The sequence below is a fragment of the Scylla paramamosain genome, chromosome 23 (genome assembly GCF_035594125.1).
Source record: "Scylla paramamosain isolate STU-SP2022 chromosome 23, ASM3559412v1, whole genome shotgun sequence".
NCBI classification, from domain to species: Eukaryota; Metazoa; Arthropoda; class Malacostraca; order Decapoda; family Portunidae; genus Scylla; species Scylla paramamosain.
In genome coordinates, this window is record NC_087173.1 from 10638101 (window position 1) to 10658676 (window position 20576).

Below are 20576 nucleotides of genomic sequence, written 5' to 3' on the forward strand. Positions count from 1 at the left end.
GATTATAAGTAAAGGACAGACCAAGGATGTTCAGTGTAGAAGAGGGGGACACTTAAGTGTCACTGAAGAAGAGGGGATAGTTGTCTGGAAGGTTGTATTGAGTTGATAGATGGAGGAATTGAGTTTTTGAGGCATTGAACAATACCAAGTTTGCTCTGCCCCAATCAGAAATTTTAGAAAGATCAGAAGTCAGGTGTTCTGTGGCTTCCCTGTGTAAAATGTTTACTTCCTGAAGGGTTGGACATCTACGAAAAGATGTGGAAAAGTACAAGGTGGTATCATCAGCGTAGGAGTGGATAAGACAAGAAGTTTGGTTTAGGTCATTCGTGAATAATAAGAGAGTGGGTGACAGGACAGAACCCTAAGGAACATCACTGTTAATAGATTTAGAAGAACAGTGACTGTCTACCACAGCAGCAATAGAACAGTCAGAAAGGAAACTTGAGATAAAGTTACAGAGAGAAGGCTAGAAGCTGTAGGAGGGTAGTTTGGAAATCAAAGCCTTGTGCCAGACTCTATCAAAAGCTTTTGATATATCCAAGGCAACAGGAAAAGTTCCACCAAAATCTCTAAAAGAGGATGACCAAGACTCAGTAAGGATAGCCAGATTACCAGTAGAGCAGCCTTTATAGAACCCATACTGGCAGTCAGATAGAAGATTGTGAAGTGATAGATGTTTAGGAATCTTCCAGTTGAGGATATATTCAAAAACTTTAGATAGGCAGGAAATTAAAGCAACAGGACAGTAGTTTGATGGATTAGAAGGGTCACCCTTTTTAGGAACAGGCTGAATGTAGGCAAACTTCCAGCAAGAAGGCAGATGTTGACAGGTCCTACCTACTGCTTTCTACCTGGTTTGTGCTACAGGAAGCCAGTGTGGTGGTGCTTGTGGAAGTTGTTCTATCAAGCTGCTTTCACCCTCAAGACTCATCACCTGTCTCGCTCTCCCTGAATCTGTTGAGGATATTGAATAATAGTGCTGATGTTACATTTCTACCATTTACTTCTTTTACTCTATCCATAAAAGGACAATGTTTGTCTGTCTCATTCATAGCAACATAAACATGTACTCTTGGTCTGGAGGTCTTCAGCCATCCCCCCCCCCCATTATGCAACATTCCTAAGTCAACAGTTTGCTGCATTACAGGGCCCATATTCTGAAATGCTGTGCTCTCTCATTACAACTATTTTCAAAGACCACAGAGATGATGAGCCAAGTTTTCAAGCGTTTCTCCTATCAATTATGTAGAAATCTTGTTAATTTGCCATTAGAACCATAAAAATACCCTTAAAAACTTGTACAACTTCAACTAGAGTCTCTTGAAAGTAGTCAGGGTGCACACAAAAGTGTTTCACAATATGGTCCCAGATTTGGTAACTTAGCATCTATTTACTGCATTCCAAAACAAAAACAAATGTAGAAATAATTCATGATGACTAAAATCTCTATCTCTTTATTGGCAGCTTTTATGTTTTATCAATAACAGCACTCCATAACAGATAAAAATGGATCAAGATGCATTCCAACAGTGGTAATGACTTGTCTACACCACAATGCTTCACAGTTCCCTCATGAACATTGCCTTCTCACTACACTGACAGATCTCACTTGTTAATAAAATTCAAGTCTAACTGCTACATGAGAATACACAACCACAAGAAATACACAAGCAAAACAACTTAAGTCACAAGTAAATAAGGCCACTGGTTGAGGCACACCTTTCCTCTCCCATAGAACTGCCTCATGCCTGGCTGGCCAACACAGCTCAGCAGATGTATGGGCTGCATTCACAAATGTTCTGCTCTCTCACCAAGAATATTTTCAAAGGTCACAGAGATGATCAGCCAGGTTCTCAAGAGTGTTTCTGCTGTTGATAATGTAGAAATATTATTAATCCATCACTAGAATCATAGAAACACCCTAAAAACCCGTGTCACTTCAACAAGACCCTTTTGTATGTAGTGGAGATGCAGCCAGAAATGTTTCAAAATACAGTCCTATGAAAGCTTCTAAATGATTTGTAATTTTGTTGATTCCATGCCAAAAGTAGAGCAGAGCAAACACACATCACTTTGGCCACACACCTGTATTTCATCTAGTAATTCTTGTCATCTTGCTAACCACAATGCATGTCAAGACTTAAACACATGACTTTCTGGTGTGGTATAAAGTTAAATGCCTTTGCTTTACATGAAATCCAATAAGTAATATAGATTCATATTCATTCTATTTTTTTTACCAGGAAATGAATTTCTTGAGAATCAGGAGATGAAAAGTGCAGTACAAAACCAGGCATAACACCAGCACAATACCAATTCCTGCATTCATCACCTTGAGCAGCACAGCAGGAGCCATGCAGCACACCAGCACTGCCATCAAGCTGCTTCACAGAGGCATCATGGAAGTTACGCAGGCACCCCAGGACACACACACACACCACACACACACACACACACACACACACACACACACACACACACACACACACACACACACACACACACACACACCAGCTGTGTCCAGTACTTTGGCCCCTCTTTCTGTCAGCTACCCTTAGGGCTGGTATGGAGGAGGTGCAGTTGGCTCATCTGTGGAGCCAGGCACGTGTGGAGGAGGTGGAGTGTATTCGTAGGCCATGGAGGATTGTTGAGGCTTGGTAGGGTATGATGGGTCAACCTTTGCTAAAGGAGCTCCTGGCTGGGCTGCATACTGGGCTGGAGGGCCGGGGTAAGAAGTAGTTGGTTCTGGGTAAGGTGGGTAGCCAGTAGGTGCAGGGTTAGCATAGGGCTGAGGCTGGCTAGGATAGCCAGCAGGCTGAGGTTGGCCAGAGTAGCCAGCTGGCTGAAGCTGGCCAAGATAACCAGCTGGCTGAGGCTGGCCAGGATAACCAGCTGGCTGAGGCTGGCCAGGATAACCAGCTAGCTGAGGCTGACCAGGGTAGCCAGCAGGCTGTGGGTATCCTGAGTCAGCATGTTGCGGCTGTGCAGTATACCCAGTTGGTGGAGGGTTAATTACTTGCCCGGGATTGGTTGCGCCACCAAATTTCTTATATTTCTTACGGGCATAGAAACAGACACCCACGCTGGCCAAGACCATGATGGCTGTGGGCATGACAAGGGTAGGTCATTTTTATGTATTTTTGTCCATGAAAACTAGGCTAAACTAAAGCCTTAAGGACTAGTAGCTAAAACTGCATTCTCTCTCTCTCTCTCTCTCTCTCTCTCTCTCTCTCTCTCTCTCTCTCTCTCTCTCTCTCTCTCTCTCTCTCTCTCTCTCTCTCCCCAATATATTCTCTTAAGGCAATATAGGCATATATGTAATTTCTATCCATTCATCCTACACCAAGAAATTCATGTCAAATCAGACTGTCTGACATACCACATTTGCTAGCGTATTACACGCACCTCTGCATAAGACACACACCTATTTCACAAGGATGTTTTGTGGAATAAAAAAATCTATTATGTTTCATCATAAAGTTATGGAAAAAACTGGTGTGTGTGTGTGTGTGTGTGTGTGTGTGTGTGTGTGTGTGTGTGTGTGTGTGTGTGTGTGTGTGTGTGTGTGTGTGTGTGTGTGTGTGTGTAAGAGGGCTGTTGGTAACAAAAATTTTTAATAAAAAGAAAGGCCCACTTAATGCCAGTTCCCATAGAGATATCAGATGGAATAATTATAAAAAAAAAAAAAAATGTCTTGAAACTTCCTTCTTGAAAGAGTTCAAGTCATAGAAAGGAGGAAATACAAATGCAGACAGAGAGTTCTAGACTTTAACAGAGAAAGGGATGAATGATTGAGAATACTTGCATTAGAGAGGTGGCCAGAATAAGGATGAGAGAAAGAAGAAAGTCTTGTGCAGTGAAGCTGCAGGAGGCGAGGAGGTTTGCAGTTAGCAAGATCAGAAGAGCAGTTAGCATGAAATGATAGCATGAGCTGCAACACTGTTGTGATGAGAGAGAGGTTGAAGACAGTCAGTTAGAGGAGAGGAGTTGATAAGACAAAAAGCTTTTGATTCCACCCTCTCTAGAACAGCAGTTTGAGTGGAAGCCCCTGCCCCCCATACAGGTGAAACAAACTCCATACTTGGACAGATATGGCCCCTGTACAGAGTTACCAGCTAAGGTGGGGGTGGGGACGAGGTTGAGAAAAACTGGCAGAGATGACAGAACATCTAACTTCATAGAAGCTGTTTTAGCTAGAGATGAGATATGAAGTTTCCAGTTTAGATTATAAGCAAAGGACAGACCAAAGATGTTCAATGTAGAAGAGGGGGGCAGTTGTCATTGAAGAAGGGATAGATATCTGGAAGGTTGTGTCAAACTGATAGTTGGAGGATTGAGTTTTTGAGGCATTGAACAATACTAAATTTGCTCTACCCATCAAATTTTAGAGTGATCATAAGTCAGGTGTTCTATGGCTTCCCTGTTTAAGCTGTTTACTTCCTGAAGGGTTGGACATCTACAAAAAGACATGGAAAAGTCATTAATGTAGGAGTGGATAGGACAAGAAGTTTGGTTTAGATCAATAATGAATAAATGGATGAGAGTGGGTGCCAAAATCCCTAAAAGAGTGTGTGTTTTGTCCTCTCATTTAGTGTGATGCATTGCTGTAGTTGTGTAGTACAACTATCACATCTAAAATCGTGTGTGTGTGTGTGTGTGTGTGTGTGTGTGTGTGTGTGTGTGTGTGTGTGTGTGTGTGTGTGTGTGTGTGTGTGTGTGTGTGTGTGTGTGTGTGTGTGTGTGTGTGTGTGTGTGTGTGTGTGTGTGGAATGGGGAGGCAAGGAGGAAGGAGGGAAGAGAGAGAGAGAGAGAGAGAGAGAGAGAGAGAGAGAGAGAGGAGAGAGAGAGAGAGAGAGAGAGAGAGAGAGAGAGAGAGAGAGAGAGAGAGAGAGAGAGAGAGAGAGAGAGAGAGAGAGAGAGAGAGAGAGAGAGAGAGAGGGTGGATGGATGGTGGGAATAGGGAGGGAAGAGAGAGGAGGGCAGGGAATGGGGAAGGAAGGAGTGAAGAGAGAGGAGGGCAGGGAATGGGGAAGGAAGGAGGGAAGAGAGAGGAGGGCAGGGAATGGGGAAGGAAGGAGGGAAGAGAGAGGAGGGCAGGGAATGGGGAAGGAAGGAGGGAAGGAGGGAAGAGAGAGGAGGGCAGGGAATGGGAAGGGAGAGGAGGGCAGGGAAGGGGGAGAAAAGGGCAGGGAATGGGAAGGGAAAGAGAGAAGGGAGAGGAGGGCAAGGGAGGGGAGGGGAGGGGAGGGGAGGGGAGAGAGAGAGAGAGAGAGAGAGAGAGAGAGAGAGAGAGAGAGAGAGAGAGAGAGAGAGAGAGAGAGAGAGAGAGAGAGAGAGAGAGAGAGAGAGAGAGAGAGAGAGAGAGAGAGAGAGAGAGAGAGAGAGAGAGAATTTTATTAGTAGTAACAATATGTGTGCCTAGTGTAAATGGTACTGCTTCAACTCCACACCTATGGCCTAAGCTTACAGGCCTATGCATCTGTATTACGGCCACATTAGACAGAGTAATTATAAGACACTTTTTTTCAAGAGAATAGTGCATCTAATGCACCAGCAAATAGAGTACTTATCCTCTATCGCACTGTTAATGATGAAATTGAAACTGATGGAACTATTGCTCACTCATGTTCACTATCAGAGCTTTACAGATCACTTGAAAAACCAATAAGGCAAAGTCATCACTACTTCACAAGACCAGAAGGCCAAAGAAGTGGTTCTGTCCATTACTGCTGTTGAGTAAGTATGCCAACACACATGAGCAAAGGTTAGCTCTCTCTCTCTCACACCATTAAACAAATTACCACAAAAATTTAAAGGATGATTAGACAAATTTATGGGAGGGGAAATAGGCATACATGTTTTACACCCATTTTCTGAAACATTGTTCTCTCACCATGACTATTTTCAAAGGCCACATAAATTATCAGCCAGGCCACGTAAATGATCAGTCAGGTTCTCAAGAGTGTTTCTCCTGTTAATGATGTAAAAGTCTTGTTAATTTGTCAGTACAATCATAAAACATCCTTAAAAACCCGTGTAATTTTGTGAGCCTTTTGAAAGTATTGAAGGTGCAGAACATTTAAGTGTTTCACAATATGGTCCTTACACAGGGCCTTCCATGTGTAGGCTTGATAGCTTCTTACAGCTTCCCTTGTTTTTTTATGTTCTAAAAAGAAAATTAACAGACACAAGTTGACTATTTATCCCTTATGAGGTTATTTACAATAAGGTATACTATGTTGTTATACTTACAGCCGATCACAAGCATGATGGTCCCTACAGTTATTGTTGGATCATGGTCCCTGTCAAAATTATCCCAGAAGTCACTGTCGTAATTGGCAGTAGAGATCATGATGATGCCGACAAAGAGGAAGAAGCCACCGAACATTGCCAGGCAGGCGACACAACCCATGCCCAACATCATACCTCCCACCTGACAAAGGAAGGAAAAAAGGAATTCAGTTGAGGGAAATCTTCTACAGGGAACCAGTTCAAACTTACAATAAGGAAGACTTTTCTTCCCCAACTTATCATGATGCAAGGAAACCTTTCTCAAATTTTCTTTAACTTGTGGGAACCTTCTAAGAGAAACATATTCAAACTTCGTATAATTTCAGGAATTCCTTGTACTCAAACTTTCTATGACTTCTGGGAAGCCTTGTGAGGGAAACCTGTGGTAAATGCTCATAACTTAGGAAGACCTTTCTTCTCTATAAATTTGCCATGCATTGGAAAACCATCACAGGAAAACCTTTCTTCTCTAATTTGCTATAACTTAATGGAAAACTTAGGATAGAAACCAATACTAACTTCATAAGACTTTGGGAAACCTTTTTAACTTGTTTAGAGAAGCCTTTCTTTTCTCACTTTCCATAACTCTGGGAAGCCTCTTCTAACTTTCCATAACAACATGAGGGAAACTAATTTTAACTAAGCATTTCATCTCACTAATTCTTCTTTGTCTTCAACCTTTCCCTCTTCCTCACAAGATTGTATTTTTTGCTATCTTCCACTGCTATTTTTACATTAACTGCCCTTCTGACCTTGCTAACTACATGTCACCATCTCTCCTACAGCTTCAGTGCATGAGACTCTATTTCCACCCTTCTTCTGTCCACCTCCCTAATGCAAGAGTTCATCAGTATTCTCAATTGTTCATTCTGCTTACTGGAAAACTCTGGCACTCCCTGCCTGCTTCTGCATTTCCTCCTACCTATGACTTAATTTTTTTTCAAAAGGAAAGTTTCCAGACACTTCATCATGTAATTTTGGACTTACCCTTGAACTGTCTTCTTTAGGGACAGGCACCTTTATTTATCTTTTTTTTTTTTCCTCCAGTTTTTTTGTCCTTACATAAATTAAGTAAACAAAACCAATAAATATAAACATGAATCCTAATCAGTCTTTCAACAGTCACACATAGAGTTTGGCGAGATATCCCTGATGAAAGAGTTATCACTACACCCTGTAATAGGAGAGTCACGCCCACTCTACAGGTGGCGAGGCATAGGCGTGTTGCGCGTCACCTTACCTTCACCCCCTGCTGCAGGTACGCCGGTCCCCTCATCCTCATTCTGTTGGCAACTGGGACCACCACCACTGTCGTCTGTGGTGCTGGCTGGTAACCTCCTGTAGGAATATAAAGGAGAATTATTAAAATTCACAGATTTTCATGAACCATTTACTAACACTGATAAATAACTAACGTCACATAATTTATGATATACTACGACTATACTTACTTCTGACAGCTTCTCTTCTGTACTGTACTGTACTGTGTATTGTTCTTTCCTCTGAGTACAATTTTACTTGGCTACTTTATGTAATTAGAGAGCTATAATGAGAAGAAAAATCAGGAACCAATTAAAGTCTGGAGGTAAACCCAATTGAGGAAAGAAGACTGAGGGGAAGAGAATGAGATGGAGGGATGGAACTGCAGTAGAACTGCAAAGGATGGGAGTCATGAAGGAAGATGCATGGGACAGAAACAACTGGAGACTGATACATGGAGCCAACCCCTCACTCATGGGAAACGGCGAGAGAAGAGCTATAACCATGTACTGTACCAGAAAGGACAGCCAATCCACAGCAAGATGTCAGCATTTTGATAGCAAAGTATGATCTCTTAGCAGCCAGCAGCAGTTGTGGCAGTACCTTAACCTTATTATCTGTAGCACAGGTCAAAAACAGGCTACCCTAGTTTTTTTTTTTTTTTTTTTCAAATAAAAAAAGTTTTTGGAAATAATTCTTACTATATCAATCAAAATTTGATAAGGAATGACCGTGTAAAAATCTGCAAAAAAAAAAGTCTAATTTTTATTTACTTTGCTAAACAATATGACAGACGAAAATCAGTGATCAATGAGTTCACTGCCGATGGCTACCTCCTTGCCAGCCATATGATAAATTTCCCTGCGCACGTGTGTGTGTGTGTGTGTGTGTGTGTGTGTGTGTGTGTGTGTGTGTGTGTGTGTATGTATATATATATATATATATATATATATATATATATATATATATATATATATATATATATATATATATATATATATATATATATATATATATATATATATATATATATATTTTTTTTTTTATTTTTTTTTATTTATTTATTTATTTATTTATTTATTTTATTTTTTATTTTATTATTTTTTTTTGTGTGTGTTTTGGTATATATCTTTAGTGTAGTTATTATTCTCTCTCCTGCAGTATTTTATGTAAAAACATAAGAACATATGACTTGTAAGTGAGAAATAACAGGGTGCGTGTAGCACAATCAGGCAGTGTGATCAACGTGTGTTCTACTTTCCTGCGTCATCTCACGATAAAACCATAAATATATAATGTGAGTGTTAAGTACAGTAGCTCGGTTGAACCTTGTGTTGACACAATACGTGAAATTAAAAACTCTACCAAAATCATGCTAATTTCATCTGATATGCAAGGCAATATGGAGCATTTCAGTGATGGGTGGCATGATATTTTCGAAAGATGGTAAGGTTTTCTCTCTCTCTCTCTCTCTCTCTCTCTCTCTCTCTCTCTCTCTCTCTCTCTCTCTCTTGAGACATGGCAATCCCACTATTGTCTGTTACTATGATCTAAGAGGTTGGGTGAGTGAGTGGCTACACTGGAAGCGATTTCAAGTGGGAGTTGCCATGAGAACAGACTTCCATCCTCCACTCCACAACATATCCAGCCACACCCCAACCACATCAGCTGCTTTACTGGAGTCTGGACATTGAGTTCAAGGTCATGATTGACAAGTTCATCATCAAATCTTTGTATACATGCTACCCATGAAACTAGAAGAAGAAGAGAGAGAGAGAGAGAGAGAGAGAGTGGGGGGCGAGGCAGGCAGCAGCCAATCAGGAGTTAGCCACTCATGACTTCACTGCAGCGGGTGGGGGAGTGCTGAGGGGGCTAGCTAGCTACCCTCCGCAAAATAAAAACCTTGCAAATTTTCCTAAGTATGCACTGCAGCGTGCATATGAGAGCTTATCAGCTTACATGACTGGGTGCACTTACTGGGTGTATGATTGCTTAGTGCTTACAATAGACTCTACAGACACAGCCCCTGACTTTACAGATGACCCTGAAGATTTGGCAGATGTAATAGGTGACAATGCTGGTCTTGCCATGGAATTTGAAAGTGACGAGGACGTGGACGATGGCATAGATTATGAAATAGCAAAGCGGAGGAATAGCAAAACATTAATAAGAAACAGGTTAGCTAATTCAATGACCAGTTGTTTAGATGAAAGTAAATATGAAATATAAATCATGGTAGAGAAACCACTGCAGAGATGTAGAGAAGTCCATAACATGGACCTACTGCGAACATATCCGGTGTTGTAGAATGTTTGATAGGAGATGTGGGGTCAGTAAATTAAGAAGAAATAACATGGAACTTGTTCATAATATCTGATGTGATTTCCAACACTGTGCACAATACTAATCACAAAATTGAAGGTATAGTTGCAGAAATTTCTCAGAGGCCTTCAAATAATGATAAAGTCACACATCTGGGTAACATACTGCATTGAAAAGCGTTTTTGGTTTGCTGTACGCACGTGGTTTATTAGGCCAAAACAAACATAAAACACTTTTCAGGGAAGAGTTTGATCAACCTGTAAATTGGTGCAATAATGTCTATGAATAGATTTGTTTTTTACATGCAAAACCCAACTTTTAACACTGATACCAGACCTCAGAGATGGCTACATGACCGGTTTGGTGCAGTCTGGGATCTTTTTAAAAATTTTATTGACCATGCCGGTTTAATGTTGGAGCCAGGTGATTTATTGACCATTGGTGAAACTATATATTCTTGTAGAAATCAAATAGGATTCAGGCAGTAGAGCATTATAAAAACAATAGGGAGTTCATGAAACGGAAAGAAAATGTTTAATCTTTCTTTCTTTCTTTCTTTATTTATTTAACGCATAGTCTACTGTAACCAATTTATGCTCTAGAAATGCAACAATTTTTTTTTTTTTAACGATGGTTCCGTTTCCCTAATCATCATCTAGCTTGATGAAACCAGACATAACCGTGTGATGTCGAGCTTCCTCTCTACTTCTGCATAATATCTTTCAAGGATGGCTGCCGCGGTTGTCGCGCTGTGTGTGTGTGTGTGTGTGTGGGATTCACCTACGGTCGTCAGCTGGTCTCCCAGCCAGCCGTTCCCCTATGGGCAGAGCTCAGTCCGCATAGTGACCGATCTTTGGGGAGGACAGAGACCACTTACACATCACACACCGGGACAGCGAGGTCACAACCCTTCGGGTTACATCCCGTACCTACTTACTGCTAGGTCAACAGAGGCTACACATTAATAGGTTCGCCCATTTGCCTCGCCGCTCCCGGGATTCCAACCCGGGCCTTCTTGAGAGTTGAGCGTGCTAACCACTACACTACTCGGTGTGTGTGTGTGTGTGTGTGTGTGTGCGTGCAGAATATATCCATCTAACGTGAAACACCGATAGTGATGTGGAGAAAGCAGATATGAGCTATGGTGTAAGGAAAAATCATGGGCAACACTGCAAGTAATATGTACTCCAATGTAGGTAATCGGACGGAATGGCGTCGTACGATATGTTGGGGAATTTTGCCACGAGGCGATACACAGAATATTGTTCGTCCGGTCATGTTTATTCGACCCCCTGGTAGAGAAAAGCGAAAATCAAGGAAAGCCGCAGACAATAAGGTTAAGACTGTAAATAAGCTACGTATATTGTACCCGCCAACACTCTAGTCTCAAAAATATGTGTGAATATTTTGAAAGTATGTAATTTTCAGCTTTGACATTCACTGGAAACAGACAAACTCAACACGAGTGATTTCATCAATAACAGTGAAATAACCAATTAACAATGACCAGGGTTGAGTTAAAGGGTTTTATGGAGATAAACCTAGGACAGTTAATATTTACTCCTGAACAAACACATATTTTTTTACCGTGATCAACACAATGAAGGGGTTTGCAATGAAATTAATAAACTGAATTAATCTGCATCTAACTTTACCTAACCTAGCCATCTGATGAAAACGTTGTTATTTCGATATTATCCGAGTAATGCAGTACCTAACCTATCGTAAGGGGTGGCGAGAAACTACTGGAGAAGAAAGGACGAGAGGGGAATCCTGTGCGTGATGTTCGCTGGAGAATATACCAAGTGGAGAATGTTGGACATAGACGATGAGAAAAAGAGGGAAGCTGCGTGAATCCCTCAGGCGGGGACTGCCATGAGTAGGCCTGATGGCTTTTTACGTTCTTATGTTTTATCGATATTTCAGGAACCTACACCCAAACAATACGGACTAACTGATTATAATCCTAGGGCTCCTGTGTGAAGATAGACATGTAAAAAATTACAACAACAAAAACAACAACAACAACAACAACAATCATAACAATAAGAACAGAGAGAGAGAGAGAGAGAGAGAGAGAGAGAGAGAGAGAGAGAGAGAGAGAGAGAGAGAGAGAGAGAGAGAGAGAGAGAGAGATAAACGTCATCTTGCCTCATCGGAATACTTCTCAAATTTACCACGTCTTCTTTCCACGTTTTCTTTGTCTTTCCTGCGAAGTACCAAGCGGAAAAGGAACTGCCAACCTCGCCCTCAGGTCACTTCCTTCCCTTAGCCTTCAGTTGACCCTAATAACACTGTTCCCTACGGCACCATGCTTGCTGACGGAGGCTATACTTAATTGCTTTCTGCGCTATTATTAATGTTCATGGTTATTAATATTCCTACTATTCTGTTACTGGTGATGTAGTTTGTTCGTCCTTGTTTTCTTTTACTACTACTACTACTACTACTTTTACAGCAACTCCTCTCCCTCCTCCTCCTCCTACTACTACTACTATTACTTCTTTTTTTTTTATGTAAGAGGAGAACTGGCAACAAAAAGAACGACATAAAAAGTGAAGTGCCAGTTCCTAAAAAGAGGTGTCAAAAAGGATAACTCAAAATATGAGGGATATGTGTCTTGAAACCTCCCTCTTGATAGGTTACTACTACTACTACTACTACTACTACTATATGGATCTCATCACCACCATTAACAACTACAAAGAGCTAACGCGAACTGAAACTCTCCTTTGGTATCAACAACTTTACTATTTTTATCTCTAGTGTACGTAGATACTATACACTATAGCGTGACCACTACCACCACCACCACCACCACCACCACCACTACTGACAACAAAACTAACCCCGAAAAAAATTAAATAAAATAATAAAATAAATAAATAAATAAATAAAGATAGTATTTATATTCTCAGTGGGTGTATGTCACCTAAGTTTACATACTTGATCCATATCTCTCTATATCTCTTATAAGGATTATTTTTCAAAGGTTACGGAGATTATAATACGGGTGTTTTACCTACTCACAATACGAGTATAGAACATTTGCTAAACCATCAGTACAAGTATAGGGACATCCTTGAAAACTACTTCAACTTCCACTAGAGCCAACTGAATGACAGTCGTTGGGATGAGAAGACGAAACGTGTACGAGTAAGGTCAAGACTATTGTGAAAAGACAATCATGACCCCATTACGTGATCCTAAAGTTGGTGGATGAATAATTACAGAGAGAGAGAGAGAGAGAGAGAGAGAGAGAGAGAGAGAGAGAGAGAGAGAGAGAGAGAGAGAGAGAGAGAGAGAGAGAGAGAGAGAGAGAGAGAGAGAGAGAATTATATATTCCTTGGGTTACTTCCCACTATCATATTAATTAATCCCACTATTATATTAATTAAGACTTCCCAAACCACCTCTCTGCGAACACAATTAACTATACCATTCGTTCATTTTGTGCTGCATTACTGACCTCACTACACTAACACACCTCAATAACCAGCACCATGGATTCCCCACGAAGGAAAATCCCAGACATTGAGACTACGCTCTAAAACACATAACGCCGCTCCTTCACTTCTACTACTTTTAAGAGGCTCTAGTTGGCCACACGCTCTTTTTTTTTTTTTTTCTTATGGTTTTATAGACAGATTTACAAGACTTCTACATAATCAACAGGAGAAACATTCTTCAGAATCCAGTAACCATTTATCTGACCTTCGAAAACAGTAGTGAGAGTCAAGCGTTTCTGAATACGGGCCTGCAGACCTTCTCAAACACTGCGTCACACCTCCATCACTTTCAAAAGGCTCTAGTTGAGGTTACACGGTTTTTAAGGGTGTTTTCACTGATAGATTAACAAGATTTTTACGTTACTAACCGGAGAAACTCTTGAGAACCTGGTTAATCATTTCTGTGGTCTTTGAGAATTGTCGGGGCGAGAAAGCGAAGCATTTCTGAATATGAGCCAAGGGACAGTGCATGCATATTTGTTTCTGCTTCCCAGAATGGCGGAAACTTGTCAGTCTGCGCCAAGGGGCTACCACGAGTCATTAGCCTACTTGGTTTGCATAGCGCGGGTTTCCCTGACATGTTTGGCAATGCATCTGTTACTTTTGAAACTTTGAATTGACTGCCTTCGCCTCGCGTATCCCGCGTCTCTTGCTTTTGATAAGATAGCAGGAATGTTATTGACTGCCTGCCTTCGCCTTGAGAATTCTTAATCTCTTGTTTTTAGATAAGACAGTGGGAACGGGTGGACCAACAGCATTATCCTTTAATATCCTACTTCTCTTAAACATGTGGCAACCCTACATTAAATGAAGATGAAACAAGAAAGAAAAGAAAAAAATAAGAAAAGAAAAGAGAAGGTAAACGACTTAGGAAGAAAGAACCAAGAAGAAAGAGCAACAGAGAAAAAGAAAGAGCCAGTCTTGGTCACGACAAATAGGACAATTTTTCAAAGGCTACTGAGATAATACCAAAAGCGGTTAATAGTGTAATGTTTGTTCCTCTCTCTCTCACCCACAATAGAACAAAAAAAAAATCAGGTTAGCTATATAATTTTTGTATCCCTAAAACTAAGTAAAAAAAAAATACAATGATGATGTTCGTGCTGAGTCACTAGGAGGCTTTACAAATATGATACGACATATTTATGGATAAGGTTGATAAGATGAGTGAAATTATATAACCATGTTTCATCCAGGGACTGCAACGTGTAGGCCTGATGACTTTCTACGTTCTTATGTTTTATCGTTATTCTTATTCACCTATTCATTTTTTTTATTCCAAGAACCTACACCCAAACAATACGGACTAACTCATTATAATCCTAGGGCCATTATACCTGTTGTAACCCAAAAATCACCAAGAACAAATGAATCACCTTAGGAAGAAAGAGACAAGAATGAAGAAATGAAGAAGGAAGCAAGACCGTAGAAGGAAAAGATGAGGGAAGATGATAATCGTGCAACAGAAGCACGACGTAGCCAAGACCAAGAACACCACAGTCAGCATGTATGGTTTTAAAACTCAAGTCTCGTTAACAGTTTTTACCTTCATTATCGCTGCTGTCCACTTCCATTGTCACTGTGAAACTTTTGCAGTCTCTTGATGTCTATAGTGTACAAGATGAGGTTAATGAATCTTGAGTCTAATTCACAAGCACCACAACACCAGATTACAAACCAATCCTTACTGTGACTGCTACGTGTTGACAGAAAATAACTGTATGACACGGTATTTAATTAGACTAACCCTACTTGACTCTACTACACTTAATTCCTTTCCCTTCCATGTGTACCTTCAAACTGTACTTTTAAATAAAGGCACACCACAACGTGAACTTTGAGAAGCAGTAGCAGTCCCTGGGTTAATATCACACAGGACACAAGACAACTGATACCTGCTCGGGTTGGTGTAGGTGTGACGGGCGGAAAGCTGCGATAAAAAGTATACACCGATATCAATCTTACGTCACAATACCAGCGTCATTGGGAACCACGTGATGGAGTTCTTCCTTTTCCTGGTGGGGATGACTAACACTCAGTGAAGCGGGAATGACGTAGTGCCCCGATAGTGACCTCGCCCCCAAGGTTACTAAACAGATAACACTTCGGCATATACTGGTACAATCCTGCACCACCCCTCCGCTACCACTTTCAAAAGGCCTAAGTTGAAATTACACAAGATTTTAAGGATTTTTTTGTTTTGTTTCTAGTGACAAATTAACAAGATTTCTACATTATTAACAAGAGGAACAGTCCTAAAAACCCGGCCCATCCTCTATGTGGCCCTTGAAAATCGCCATGGTGAGAGAGAGAGTGAAGCGTTTCTGACCTTGCTCTGTTTCCCCGTTTTGGAAGAGGGGGTTTGTTAGTGCTGCAAACACTCATTACAGCTGGTTCCTTATTGCCATCAGTCACTTGTTAACTACTTCGATTCTCTCTCTCTCTCTCTCTCTCTCTCTCTCTCTCTCTCTCTCTCTCTCTCTCTCTCTCTCTGTTATTATTATTATTATTTCCTAATATGCTATAAAGACTCGTAATGGTAGTGTTTCCTTGTTATCGTCTCTCTCTCTCTCTCTCTCTCTCTCTCTCTCTCTCTCTCTCTCTCTCTCTCTCTCTCTCTCTCTCTCTCTCTCTCTCTCTCTCTTCTTGTCTGCTGTAAACGAACACACATTAAAATACTGCTTTGTTATTCTCGTCTCCTTCTCTCGCATTCTTCTCCTGGTCTATCAACATTATCATACACTACTGATTCGTTATTCTCGTATCATCCTCTCCCGTATACGTTTTGTTCCCTCACCAGGATTATCATTAACGTAAAACAATTATCATGTGTGTGTGTGTGTGTGTGTGTGTGTGTGTGTGTGTGTGTGTGTGTGTGTGTGTGTGTGTGGTTGGGCATAAAGAATCTTTGTTAACCTGTCACTAGCTTCTTGGAAACTTCTCTGACAAATTCTATCACTTACACTGCAGCCTTTTGAATGTAAGGGATAAGATGGAGTGTTTGTGAAAGCGGAAACATTCTTTTCCTATTGCGTGTAAAGAATTCTTGTTAAACAATCGCTAGCAACATGAAAACACCTCTGGCAACCCGAGTGGCTTCCAATACAGCCTGTTGAATGTAAGAAGACAAAGTGCTTGGGAGTACAAGATATGATGACTCTCTCTCTCTCTCTCTCTCTCTCTCTCTCTCTCTCTCTCTCTCTCTCTCTCTCTCTCTATCTGACAATAACATCGTATTTTCATTTTTTGGGGGATATCAAAACATATTCACAAGCATCTCTCTCAAACGAACAATACTTATATTTTTACAGGTTAGTGACGTTACTTACATCAGTTTAAGCTATACGTTATTACAGTACGTAGCATTTATCTATTCATTTATTTCTTTATCATTACCATCAGTTATGAAACTCCACATGGCAGTTTGATTAAATAATATTGCGATAGTAATAATTAAGATGGTACTGTTATTTAGTGTTCCATGAGAGAGAGAGAGAGAGAGAGAGAGAGAGAGAGAGAGAGAGAGAGAGAGAGAGAGAGAGAGAGAGAGAGAGATTCGTTTTCCAGTATGTCCCACGTAATTCCGAAAATATAACCTTGATAAACTTGATAAACGGAAAAAAAAAGTAAGGAAAAAAGATAAAAAAGATAATGGTTGTTGTAGTGATGGCATCAGGCAACCACTTCTCTCCCTCCCTCCCTCCCCACCATGCTCCTCCCGTCTCTCTCTCTCTCTCTCTCTCTCTCTCTCTCTCTCTCCACCAACTACCCTTCCCTCCCTCCTTCCTTCCACCAACCACCTCTACTTCCTCTCTTCCTCCATCAACTACCTGCACATCCCTCCCTCCACCAACTACCTCCACCTCCCTTCTTTCTTACTGCATTCCTTCCACCAACGCTTTCTTCTGTCCTTCCCTCCACCAACATTCTCTCCACCTCCCTTGCTCCTTCCCTCCACCAACTACCTCCACCTCCCTCCCTCCCTCCTTCATTCTTTCCACCACCTCCATTACCAAAGTACGTAGGAAGAGGAGTCCGCAGCATACACATTTGGCTCTCACGAGACTGTTTGTCATAAGCTGCAATATCTAAGCGCTAGTAAGTCGTGTAGGGCTGGAAAGACACACACTCCTCTATACTGTATAAATAACACTCATTTTAAAACTAATAACTTGCCAGCTCGTGGCATTTGTTTGTTCATTCGAGTGGCGATTCCATCGATTTGCCAAGTTCTCAAGAGTTTATTTTCTGAATAGTATAGATATCTTGTTATTTTTTTTTACTAGAAACATATAAAGTTCCAAAAACCCGTGTTATTTCAATTCGTCCCTTCTGAATGTAGCGAATGTAGTAAAATCATCCTTAAAAACCCGTGTCACTTTAACTAGAGTCTTTTTAGAAAAAGTGGAGGCGCCGCTAAGCAGTGTTTCAGAATACGGACCTCCGTCTGGGCTGTCGTGACCGCGATGTTGTATGGATTGTGGATACTGTTCAGAGACTACTGGACTTTTATTAATGAATACTATTTTACATTTCTTACAAGTCACCATGAAAATTTTCTCGCATTCATCTTAAGTTTGTTCAAGTTATTTGGCCTCAATTTATATACTTTCAACATGTTCAACAGTTAACGCAATTAATGTGCAGAAACACAGACAATATCAAGTCCATAAACACCGCTAATGTTCAATCGGTACAATTAACGTTTAGTTAGAAAAACACATGATATCAGCATCACATCAATTACCACAGATATTTCGTAATTAATTAATTTTCGTACATCATACATATCTATCATACCAAACATAAAACACCATGTAAATATCTTACTCCTCTTTTAATAAGATACTTAATTACTAGACTGCATTACACTTTCAAGTTCTACTGAAAATTATTCCGTCCATCTTTGCCCCTTTCTGACCAGACCCTCTGGATCCTCTGCCTCTGTGTCTGCTACTACCTAATTATGTCACTCTTCATATGCAATTGTTTGGGACTGCCTATATCACTCAGAAAATTAACTTATAAATATTACATTTAAAAATTTTCTCATCAACTGATTTAGGGTATATATATATATACTCGTATATATATATATATATATATATATATATATATATATATATATATATATATATATATATATATATATATATATATATATATTACTGGGATCCCACAACGCCAAGGTAACAGAGCTACTGACCAAGTAAACTATTGTGTATTCAGAAAAAGAATAGTAAGAAGTCTTTGTTTGTTTGTTTGTTTTATATATAAATATTATTTACATAAAATAAAATTAATCTTTTGTCACGGGATTTTTCAATGCTTCCTATATCACACGAAGATAAATGTATTAAGCATAAACCCATGACTGGTGGCAGCTACCTAACTTTAATAACCAAACTAGATTTGGGGGAAAAAAAAGTAAACTAAACCTAACACAATTTCATCCAACTTAATAATAATAATAATAATATTAATAATAATAATAATAATAATAATAATGAACTTGAATAATAATCTGGAATACCTCTCCCCCCGTGACATGGAGTATGGTCCATATGGGAGGAGGGGAGGGGTGATTCCATTCATACCACTCTTTAACCAGGTAGAATTAAAAGATTTTCATCTTATCAACTCTCCTCTAACTATCTTCAGCCTCTCTCTTATCGCCGCAATGTGTCATATCTTGCTATCTTCTACAGCTATTTTCACGCTAACTGTTCTTCTGATCTTGCTAATTGCATGTCTCCCCTTCTCCCGCGGTCTTGCTACACAAGACTTTCTTCTTCTCTCACCCCTATCCTGTCCACCTCTCTAATGTGTAAGAGTTAACCAGTATTTTCAGTTATTCATCACTTTTTCTGGTAAACTTTGGAACTCCCTGCCTGCATTTGTTTTTCCTCCTTCCTATGACTCTTTCCACTGACCCTTTTATGGTAAAAAAAAAAAAAAAAAAAATAATAGCTTCATGGACAAAAGAAATAAAACTATTCGTACATGCATTATGTCACTCTCTCCTTTTGCTATAATTATTTTCGAAATAATACATTCGTAGCTCAACATCTTTTATTCAGTTTCTGGAACCACAACAGTAAAGAGTTCAAAAAAAAAAAAAAAAGGGGAGAAAGAAGGAAGAGGAAAAAAAGAACAAAATGAACGAGAAAAAGGAAGCTGGAGAAAAAAAATAGAAAAAGACGCGAAATAGGAGGAAAAGAAGGAAGGGAAAAAAAGAGAAATAACGAAGGAAAAGCAAGGTTTGTCTATGTAAAGAAATCAAGTGACAAGATTCAGCGTCCAAACATAGAAAATGTCAAGGCAAACTGTGTTTCGTGGTGCCTTGCCTAGCTTCCTCTAGACGTGTACTAGACTCGTAAGTGTTTGAAAAGCAGCAAATAACTCATATCCTGAATCTCGGGTCTGAGAAATAGAAAAAAGAGTTTGATTTCAAAATGTGGCGAAACGGACGCTGTTTACCGAAAATTTTACCTGAAACACCCACAAAATCAATAAAAAAAAAAACTCATGAAAAAAATAAAATAAATCTTACTATACACTTAACTACGAAACCACTTCAACACTCTAGACTTCCTCTAATACAGACATGCACCGGAAAACACGTGAAAAATGTCAAGGTTACTCGTGCAATTCACACTTCCCTCTCATACAGTCAGCAAGGAAAAGAACGAATAGGAGTCGGAAGAAGAGGGGGAGGAAGACAGAGGAGGCGGAGCTGGCTTTAGGGGATGAATGGGTGCGTAGCTATCCCTGTAACACTAAAAAGAGCTCCCTCAGTGCATGGCGAGATAGGGAGACAGTAGCAATGTGTCGAGAGGGATTAAAGGAGAGATAGCTGAAGGGATGGTGTGGCCGCCTTACCACTGGTGTTCATGGTGAGGGCGTGGCGCGGAGAGTCCTGCAGAGACAATGAAAGGCGCAGCGTATACCTCCCTCCCCGCCTTGCTGTGGGTCACTGTTTACTCCTGACGTCATGAAGCTGAGGTGATGTCATACAGAGATGCCAGTTGTGCCAAGACGAGATAACGGCATAACGCTGAATCCTCCTGTGTGCTTCATGTTACCGCCACATCAATATGTTGTGGTGTTACGAATTTCTGTGTGTAAATGTGTAAAATGAGCGTTTTTATCTTATCTCTCCCCCGCAAAGAGCTGCTATAATGTTAATTTCAA

At 40.3% G+C, this 20576-nt stretch overlaps 2 protein-coding genes across 4 annotated transcripts in view; one reads left to right on the top strand and one right to left on the bottom strand.

The window, feature by feature from the left end:
* Window positions 1-20576, top strand: part of LOC135112156 (uncharacterized) — a 36810-nt gene that overhangs the window by 12164 nt on the left and 4070 nt on the right. The window lies entirely within an intron of this gene.
* LOC135112157 (calcium-binding protein P-like) lies at window positions 986-20422 on the bottom strand. Of its 3 annotated transcripts, XM_064026232.1 has the most exons (5): window positions 15176-15267; window positions 14929-14989; window positions 7532-7629; window positions 6253-6433; window positions 986-3102 (listed from the first exon to the last, which is right to left on the bottom strand). In XM_064026232.1, exons 2-5 carry the CDS (start codon window positions 14954-14956, stop codon window positions 2555-2557), a joined length of 855 nt encoding a protein of 284 aa, XP_063882302.1. In that variant the 5' UTR covers window positions 14957-14989; window positions 15176-15267; the 3' UTR covers window positions 986-2554. The 3 variants fall into 3 exon arrangements, with proteins under 3 accessions (XP_063882302.1, XP_063882303.1, XP_063882301.1); XM_064026233.1 differs by lacking the exons at window positions 14929-14989; window positions 15176-15267 and adding an exon at window positions 20265-20422; XM_064026231.1 differs by lacking the exon at window positions 15176-15267 and having other exon boundaries at window positions 14929-15084.